We start from the raw sequence: 9,828 nt of genomic DNA, 5'->3' as shown, positions 1-9,828 counted from the left end.
TTACAGCCTTATTCTAAAATGGATTCAATAGTTTTTTCCCCTCATCAATCTACACACAATACTCCATAATGACAAAAATAAAAACTGAAATATCACAGTTATATAAGTATTCAGACCCTTTACTCAGTACTTTGTTGAAGCACTTTTGCAGCGATTACAGCCTTGAGTCTTCTTGGGTATGACGCTACAAGCTTGGCTCACCTGTATTTGGGGAGTTTCTCCCATTCTTCTCTGCATATCCTCTCAAGCTCTGTCAGGTTGGATGGGGAGCGTCGCTGCACAGCTATTTTCAAGTCTCTCCAGAGATGTTCGATCGGGTTCAAGTCCAGGCTTTGGCTGGGCCACTCAAGTACATTCAGAGACTTGACCCGAAGCGACTCTTGCTGTCTTGGCTGTGTGCTTAGGGTCATTGTCCTGTTGGAAGGTGAACTTTTGGCCCAGTCTGAGGCCCTGAGCGCTCTGGAGCAGGTTTCATCAATTATCTCTCTGTACTTTGCTCCGTTCATCTTTCCCTCAATACTGACTAGTCTCCCAGTCCCTGCCTCTGAAAAACATCCCCACAGCATGATGCTGCCACCACCACGCTTCACTGTAGGGATGGTGCCAGGTTTCCTCCAGACATGACGCTTGGCATTGAGGGCAAAGACTTCAATCTTTTTTCATGGTCTGACAGTCCTTTAGGTGCCTTTTGTCAAACTTCAAGTGGGCTGTCATGTGCCTTTTACTGAGGAATGGCTTCCGTCTGGCCACTCTACAATAAAGGCCTGATTGCTGGAGTACTGCAGAGATGGTTGTCCTGTTGGAAGGTTCTCCCATCACCACAAAGGAACTCTGGAGTTGTGTCAGAGTGACCATTGGGTTCTTGGTCACCTCCCTGACCAAGGTCCTTCTCCCCCGATTGCTCAGTTTGGCCGGGCAGCCAGCTCTAGGAAGAGTCTTCTTAGTGGTTCCAAACTTCTTCCATTTAAGAATGATGGAGGCCACTGTGTTTTTGGGGACCTTCAATGCTGCAGAAATGTTTTGATACCCTTCCTCAGATCTATGCCTCGACACAATCCTGTCTCTGAACTCTACGAACAATTCCTTCAACTTCATGGCTTGGTTTTTGCTCCGACATGCAATGTCAACTGTGGGACCTTATATAGACAGGTGTGTGCCTTTCCAAATCATGTCCAATCAATTGAATTTACCACAGGTGGACTCATATCAAGTTGTAGAAACACCTCATGGATGATCAATGGAAACAGGATGCACCTGAGCTCAATTTCAAATCTCATAGCAAAGGGTCTGAATACTTATGTAAATAAGGTATTTCTGTTTTTTATTTTTTATAAATTTGCAAACATTTCTAAAAACATGTTTTTGCTTTGTCATTATGGGGTATTGTGTGTAGATTGATGAAGATTTTTTATTTATTTATCAATTTTCGAATAAGGCTGTAACGTAACAAAATGTGGAAAAAGTCAACAGGTCTGAATACTTTCCGAATGCACTGTATGTGTGTGTGTATGTACAGTAAAGCAGCAGAAGTGAAATACTGTATGTAGTTATCCTTTACCCAAAGCAATCCCAGTACTCATTACCAAGGGGAGGGTGATCTCACAAATGTCAAAATAAATATTTGTGTCTGTGTGTAAGTGTAAGTGTGTGTGTGTGTTTGTACATGCCTGTGTTTGTGCGTGTTTACAGAAACAGAGTAGCATGTAGCCTATGTGGTGTGTGCATCTGTTACATTCCCACAGTGAGTTAGAATGGATTTTCCGCGATTGAGAGGGAAATTATGCTGATGTCAAATGCAATTGGCGAGTTTGAGTGCTTTTTCCAACCCCCAAGGAATTGACATGCCATTGTTGATCAAAAGAGTCTCTGTAAGTTATACCAGGCCTGGACAAGCAGGAAGCGACTACCTACCTGGCAAACAACACTGTCAATATGCTTCTACTTTCTGAAGTGAACAGTTTTCATGATGCAAGTACTAACTATATATTTTGGTTAGCAATTCAGAGAACTTCTCTAACCCCCTCTTCATCACCATCACTTTGTCCATTATACGAGGGTTGATTGTAAACAAGGCCTAACAGAGTGGTTCTCTAACTGCTAACCTAGTATGCACGTCATCCCGCTAGGCATTACATTAGTCTCAGTGGATACAATCAGTCTGTGTGATGGGAAAAACCCATGATGGTCTGAACCTAGTGACTCACCATTGGCCTAGTTTTCACGTACATGCACCACTTAGTGATAGTGACGCAAAATGATTCTCAACATTACATTTGTCACCAAGAATTCCCTGGATGTCACCATCGCCAAACAGAGTAAACAATTGGGAAAACAACGAGTCATCCTTTCGTGACAACCCAGTGTTTRTCCATGGCAACCAGGAAGTTTTAGAGGACTACTTTAGGGCGGAGGAATGGGGTATTAGGGCCGTCCCATAGGGACAGCAGGGATATGAGGACGACGAGAATTTGTCATTTCAGAATAGAAGAAACCCAGAGTGTAAACAGTGGCTGTGTGTTAGGACAGGACAACGCTCTGCTCCTGCCAAGAGACAAGGCTCTCTGAGCTCACAGACTACTATTAAACAACCTACACTCAGAGAGAGAGAGAGAGCCTATGCCCTCCGCCCCACGTCCTCCTGGGTGGTCCCTGTTTCAGGGAGTATAAAAGACTGACAAACAGGCCGACTGTAAACTGTAAACCAGCCCCACAATACACTGGGCCAAAACACAGCTAGGACTGGCCATGGAAACACTAGCTGCTGCTGGTGAGGGCGGGGGAAAGAAGTGACCGAGAAACAGAGAAGGAGAACAATAAWATACCTGACCKAACTGTAARGGAAGAAGACAGGGAGGATCGGGYAAAAWAAGTWGAGAYAGATATAGCAGAGGCATCAKGTTCTGTCCAGGTTCTGCTTAATGCCTCWATTCAGACAACTGTGTGTTGTAGAGCYATTAACATRKTAGACCAATTAACATCACATACAGTACAGTAAAAGTACCACCTCKACAACTACCTGCAGGCCTGTTGTTATACTGTAATGTAGAATCAGGCCTGGTACACACTGGACTGCAGAGGGGAGGAAATTACACAATTTGCCCCTGATTCCAACTGTCAAACATGAGGATGTGGAGAGATGTTGACCCTTAAGATGAAAGCGAGCAGGGTAACTCAGAGTAGTCGCCTAACTACTGTACCCTGTATGTCTGTAGTCTGTGGTTAGGGTTGGGGTTAGGACTCTGCRTCTGGGATAGATTTGGGGCGGCTCAATGACAATAGTTCATAGTTTAGGCTTCCCTGGTGGATATATGACCCCGGAACTACAATGTGTGGTTAGATTATTTCTGTTCCTCTGAATCTGATAGCTCAGTGGTCTGGAATGGGAGACATGGTTGGGAATGGGAGTTGATCATTCAGAAATGTCTCGACTCCCCCAGTGGATACCCAGGTTGTAGTTGTGAAAGAGGATTGGTTCTCATTGACTTCCTAAAGTGCAAAATGTAGTTAACACATGACACAAGAAGATGTCAGCTTGAGAGGCTGAAGAGCAGGTAGGCAGGCGCTCATTCTCCCTTACCACAGGACATTAAAACAAACAAGCAGAACCTCACATCCTGCCCACCAGGCCATGCCATGCTCTGTCACACACGGAGGAGAACATCACAGGACCAACAGAGCATTCTCTGTGTGTGTGCGTGTGTGTGTGTGTGCCAAACCCTAACCAGGGTGGAGGTTTCCAAATGGTCGGACCGAAAAAGACTAGTGTCTCTTGGTCCTGGTTGTGTCGCCTTGACAACAATGAAGCCATATTCAACATGACAGCTGGATTCTAGTCCTTTGCCACCCAGAGGGACACTGGAAACAAACACACATACACGAACACACACACACTAACACACACACACGAACACACACACACGAACACACACACACTAACACACACACACTAAAGCACACGCACCACAATTTGTAATGGTTCAAATCAAATGTATTTTGTTTTATTTCTTTATTGTATTCATAATACAATAAGAACTGTTATTTTATATATTTTTCCAGCTCATGCAGGTGCTGGCTGTGTTCAGACCCTGGCCATGTGTCTGAGCTGGAATGTCCTTGACACCCGGCCGTCCGCCTCCACCTGACCTGTCCATGATGCCACCGTCCATGCTACAGCCTGGACAAATAGCTGGATAAATTTGCTTATTTTTTTATTAAATGGATCAATCTTAGCAGAAGCAAGTCACACTTCTAGTCTGTGCTTTGTTGTCCCCCACGATGAAATCAGGGAGGGGACTGTTGATCTGTCTCCGTCGTCTTTTTGATCGTACTTTAGTCACATGTGATATCTCAGACCGCACTGGCCTGATTTTGACGAAACTTAAGTGAATGATGCGTGTTGCCATAGAGATCTGGCATTCACAAAATTACACTGAATGGCCCAAGGTGGGAACTAGAGTAATTAACTGAAATTTGTTGGTCACACGCAATATCTCAATTGGCCCAAGGGGGGCGCTGCATCATTCGTGGGAGATGACATCTAATGTTAGCACTGCATCATATTCAGTCACACACACACAAACGCACGTCTCTTCATAGACTTCAATCACTATGACAGCCATGCAGACCTTTCTAACTGTTTGAGTCTCTGTGTTGAACAAACCAGCCTTTCCTCTTTCCCTTCTAGTTGTCCTGCTTTCCTCCTCTTATTCTCCTCCCTAATTCCTCCCCTTTTCCTCTTCCTCCTCTTTCTCCACCTCCCCCTCAGGGGCTCTCAGGTTACCCCACGTTACAGGGCCAGACAAGCTGGGGATTCTTTCAACAAGCAAATTACAGGCAATTAGGAGCCCAAAGGATAACATTCAGAATGCAGGGGAGGGAAGGGGAGAGGACTGGGGAGAGGACTGGGGAGAGGACGGGGGACAGGGCTGGGGAGAGGACTGAGGAGAGGACTGGGGAGAGGACTGGGACAGGGCTGGGAGAGGACTGGGGGAGGACTGGGGAGAGGGATGGGGGACAGGTCTGGGGAGAGGACTGGGGAGAGGCTGGGGAGAGGACGGGGGAGAGAACTGGGAAGAGGACTGGGGAGAGGACGGGGGAGAGGACTGGGGAGAGGACTGGGGAGAGGACTGGGGAGAGGAACGGGGAGAGGACTGGGGGAGAGGACGGGGGACAGGTCTGGGGAGAGGGCTGGGGAGAGGAACTGGGGAAGGACGGGGGAGAGGACTGGGGACAGGTCTGGGGGAGAGGGCTGGGGAGAGGACTGGGGAGAGGACGGGGACAGGTCTGGGGAGAAGGGCTGGGAGAGGACTGGGGGAGAGGACGGGGGAGAGGACTGGGGAGGAGACGGGGAGAGGCTGGGGAGAGGACTGGGGAGAGGACTGGGGAGAGGACGGGGGACAGGTCTGGGGAGAGGACTGGGAGAGGACTGGGGAGAGGCTGAGGACAGGGCTGGGGAGAGGGCTGGGGAGAGGCCTGGGGAGAGGACGAAGGACAGGGCTGGGGAGAGGGCTGAGGAGAGGGCTTGGGGAGAGGACTGGAGAGAGGACGAGGACAGGGTGGGGAGAGGGCTGAGGAGAGGGCTTGGGAGAGGACTGGAGAGAGGACGGAGGACAGGGCTGGGGAGAGGGCTGGGGAGAGGACGAAGGACAGGGCTGGGGAGAGGGCTGAGGAGAGGGCTGGGGGAGAGGACTGGAGAGAGGACGGAGGACAGGGCTGGGGAGAGGGCTGGGGAGAGGACTGGGGAGAGGATGGAGGACAGGGCTGGGGAAAGGGCTGAGGAGAGGGCTGGGGAGAGGGACTGGGAGAGGACGGAGGACAGGGCTCGGAGAGGACGGAGGACAGGGCTGGGGAGGGGCTGGGGAGAAGACTGGGGAGAGGGCTGAGGAGAGGGCTGGGGTGGGCTGGGGAGAGGGCTGGGGAGAGGACTCGGGACAGGGCTGGGGGGAGGGCTTGGGAGAGGGCTGGGGAGAGTGTGGGGAGAGGACTGGAGAGGACTGGGGCGAGGGCTGGGGAGAGTGTGGGGGAGAGGGCTGGGAGAGAGTGGTGGGAGAGGGGTGAGGAGAGGACTGGGGAGAGGACTGAGGACAGGACTGGGGAGAGGGCTGGGGAGAGGACTGAGGAGAGGACTGGGTAGAGGACTTGAGGACCAGGCTGGGAGAGGGCTGGGGAGAGGACTGGGGAGAGGACGAAGGATAGGGCTGGGGAGAGGGCTGAGGAGAGGGCTGGGAAGGACTGGACGGAGAGGGACGGAGGACAGGGTGGGGAGAGGGCTGGGGAGAGGACTGGGGAGAGGACGGAGACAGGGCTGGGGAGAGGGCTGGGGAGAGGACTGAGGAGAGGACTGGGTAGAGGACTAGGACAGGGCTGGGGAGAGGGCTGGGAGAGGACTGGGGAGAGGACGAAGGACAGGGCTGGGAGAGAGGGCTGAGGAGAGGGCTGGGGAGAGGACTGGAGAGAGGACGGAGGACAGGGCTGGGGAGAGGGCTTGGGGAAGAGGACTGGGGAGAGGGACGGAGGACAGGGGCTCGGGAGAGGACGGAGGACAGGGCTGGGAGAGTGCTTGGGGAGAAGACTGGGGAGAGGGCTGGGAGAGGGTGGGGTGGGCTGGGGAGAGGGCTGGGGAAGAGGACTCGGGACAGGGCTGGGGAGAGGGCTTGAGAGAGGGCTGGGGAGAGTGTGGGGAGAGGACTCGGGAGAGGACTGGGGCGAGGGCTGGGGAGAGTGTGGGGAGAGGGCTGGGGAGAGGACTGCTGCTGAACACTCAGACCCTCAGCAGAGAGAGACAGGAGAGGATAGCCCCTCTGTGGGTGTGTGTGTGTGTGTGTGTGTGTGTGTGTGTGTGTGTGTGTGTGTGTGGTGTGTGTGTGTGTGTGTGTGTGTGTGTGTGTGTGTGTGTGTGTGTCACCTGTGCTGACAGAGGGCAGAGAATGACCCCTCCTAACCTCCCCTCAGGCACTGAGGACATGGCCATTGCCCTGCCAACGACCCCAGAGCGGACACACGGACCTACACACCGGCCGCAGTGCCAAGATAAGATAACCAGGCCAATGTCTGAGGGCATTATGACACACACACATTTGTCTGTGTACGGGGAATGGTACATTATCCAATCAGCGCTAAATGGAAATATATAAATAAGGACTGTCACACACATGATGACACTGCTAACTACCATATAAGAAACTGATGATGGCCCAAAAGAAAGGGTGTACATCCCCATACACCACACACTTCTGGTCAATAGCAAACAAACATCCCCAAAAATATTCACTTCACGTGATCAGCTGTTGTCAGCTCTCTATTTACACTATGGATAGACACAATAGAACAATTTACAGTTTTTTAATGTAATTCTGTTAAATTACTGTAATTTCAGTGATTAATTAATATGATAAACATAAATGTTATAGCAAAAAATCTCTGACAACAAAAAACCTTCAAAATAATACAGCACCAATGGTGGTTAGAGAGAATCTAGACCTAAAACAACCAAAGAAAATCGACAGAAACAGAGAATGAAAGTACAGACGTAGGATCTTAATTTGATCACTCTTTTGTTGATTCCCAGCAACAAACATTTAAACTTGTTTTGTCTTCAAGGTTTAAAAAGGCTTCAAAGTTTGTCATTTCCACTTTAAAATGTTTGACTTGATTTGCCCTAATGAAAATATATCAACCCCTACAAAAAATATCCATTCATTAATAATCAATCACTAATAACTCACATTATCCTGTTGCTGCAAGATTATTTTCCTGATGTTGCAAACATGCTAAAATTAAGATCCCTACATCTGTAAGTCATAAGAATAGGTCTCCCACACAAAAGAGGCTTTAATGTTGCAACATGGAGGCCTGAACCACACTGGAAGTCAACCGAGGCATTCTTCAGAGCTGAGACGACTGGAAACTAACCATGCCTCCTGGGTTTAGCAATGTGTGTTCACAGCCGTCACAAATGTTCATTGTGAAACATTCAGCGAGCAAAGTTTGAGGAGATTAGATCAAAGATGTTGATATATATGAGAAGGGATGGAAAAATGTAGGCTCACCATGGCTAATGCTGCAGCTCTCTGCAAAACCCAAACAGCTCAAATGAGTCCAATTATGCCACAAGAGCTTTGTGGAGTTAGTGCTAAATGCCCATGTTGGTTTGTCTTCCGTCTGACATCGGGTGCAGGAAGTCATTCTCAATCTCACTGATCACTGCTAATGAGAAGTTTCATCAAACAATAGGGAATACAGGGATACAAGCAAACGACTCCAGATGCTCATCCCTAATTAGTCAGCAATGCTTTGTGTACAGCGTCTACCTTTCAACAAAACTACATCTCTCCGCATTGTTTCACACAAACACAAAACACACTGGGAAGTTTGTTTGCCACCGAATGTGTTGGTGGGTGGGCCTGCAGCTAACCATTTTATACATGTTGCCATGGGGCAAGAGAAAGATTTGCTGTTTTGAATGATAATTTCCTGCAATTCTACACATTTTGGCCATGGGGGCAGAGAGGAAAAATGTGCAGTTTTCATAGCTCATCTCATGTTATTCTAACAAAAAATTTAGCATTTTTAAAGCTAATTAAAAGCAAACATATTAGGTGTTGACTGTGATAAAGGCATTGGATTTATGAGCTGTCTTGTTCACATAAATGAACAAATTAAATAGGCAGTGGCATAGAAGCATAGTGACCATATGCCTGAATGCGGTCCTATTTGTGGCTTATTGGTGGTGTGACTTTTCAGTAAGTTATTTTGTGGCAACCCATGCCGTGAGAATTGAATGTCATTCCAGTTCATCAGTTTCTGTTATATTTCATCTAACCCTGTGCACTGCTTGCTATGGATTCTATCTGAGGGTGTTTTGCATGTTTAGAGTAGAAAAAGAAAAATGTCCAGGATGGATTTTGGGGGTTTTTGTTTCAGTCTGATTGGGTGGGCCCAGCTTCCCAGTGCCTATGCCCCTTGTACACATGGTGGATGCCAGTCATTTGCGCACGGTGTCTGTAAAGTGTTAAACAGTCCATTTTTCTGTTGGGGAATTAGAGAGCTCATTAAAACTGATCCTGTGGATCCCTTGAGAGGTCTGAAGTGTTTAGGAATAGGCACAAGTTAAAGTCTGTCTGAAGTTCACTAAACACAGGTATGTGTGTGTGTGTTGTGTGTGTGGTGTGTGTGTGTGTGTGTGTGTGTGTGTGTGTGTGTGTGTGTGGTGTTGTGTGTGTGTGGTGGTGTGTGTGTGTGTGTGTGTGTGTGTGCGTGTGGTGTGTGTGTGTGTGTGTGTGTGCGTGCGTGCGTGCGTGCGTGCGTGCGTGCGTGGCGTGCGTAGCGTGCGTGCGTGCGTGCGTGTAAAGAGCCAGAGAAAGAGTGAGAGAGAGAGAGAGAGAACTCTGCACACCACAAATCCACGAGGAGCCAAAAACATAATTCCAGGCCTATCATTGGTAATCACAGCTCCATCAGAAAATGGAATTTGTCAGAGCACGTCAAGTCCATTAAGAACTGCCGCAGCAAGATGCTGAGGCAGCTGTGTGCACATCTCTGTCTCTCTATCTTTGACTCCTCTCTCTTTCTCACTCCCTCGTTCCTCCACAGGGCTTAGGATACAGCCAGGTCACCCGTGAACAAGTCAGTATTCGACGTTCATGCATGTCTGAGGACATCGGGAGATGATGTGGAAATTGGACACAGTCAGAGCTGTTACCTTTGGCGGATGAGGATGGCGGATGGGTGTAAACATCTGCCTCTGATTCTGTAAACATCTGCCTCTGATTCCAAAGGCTGCAAGATCGAATCCAGCGATAGGAAGTTGTTTTTTTAGATTTTTTTATA

The 9,828-nt window shown here is 48.8% G+C and overlaps 1 protein-coding gene across 1 annotated transcript; it reads right to left on the bottom strand.

Moving 5' to 3' along the window:
* Positions 1 to 4,837: 4,837 nt before the first annotated feature.
* On the bottom strand, positions 4,838 to 6,970 carry LOC139028303 (uncharacterized). Its single transcript, XM_070445310.1, has 3 exons — positions 6,942 to 6,970; positions 5,799 to 6,711; positions 4,838 to 5,533 (listed from the first exon to the last, which is right to left on the bottom strand). The coding sequence occupies exons 1-3, from the start codon at positions 6,968 to 6,970 to the stop codon at positions 4,838 to 4,840; spliced, it is 1,638 nt and encodes a 545-aa protein (XP_070301411.1).
* Between the last annotated feature and the right edge of the window lie 2,858 nt (positions 6,971 to 9,828).

The sequence above is a fragment of the Salvelinus sp. IW2-2015 genome, linkage group LG10 (genome assembly GCF_002910315.2).
Source record: "Salvelinus sp. IW2-2015 linkage group LG10, ASM291031v2, whole genome shotgun sequence".
Lineage (NCBI taxonomy): Eukaryota > Metazoa > Chordata > Actinopteri > Salmoniformes > Salmonidae > Salvelinus > Salvelinus sp. IW2-2015.
The sequence above is the reverse complement of the archived record's forward strand: the minus strand, read 5'-3'. Positions and strand labels throughout refer to the sequence as shown.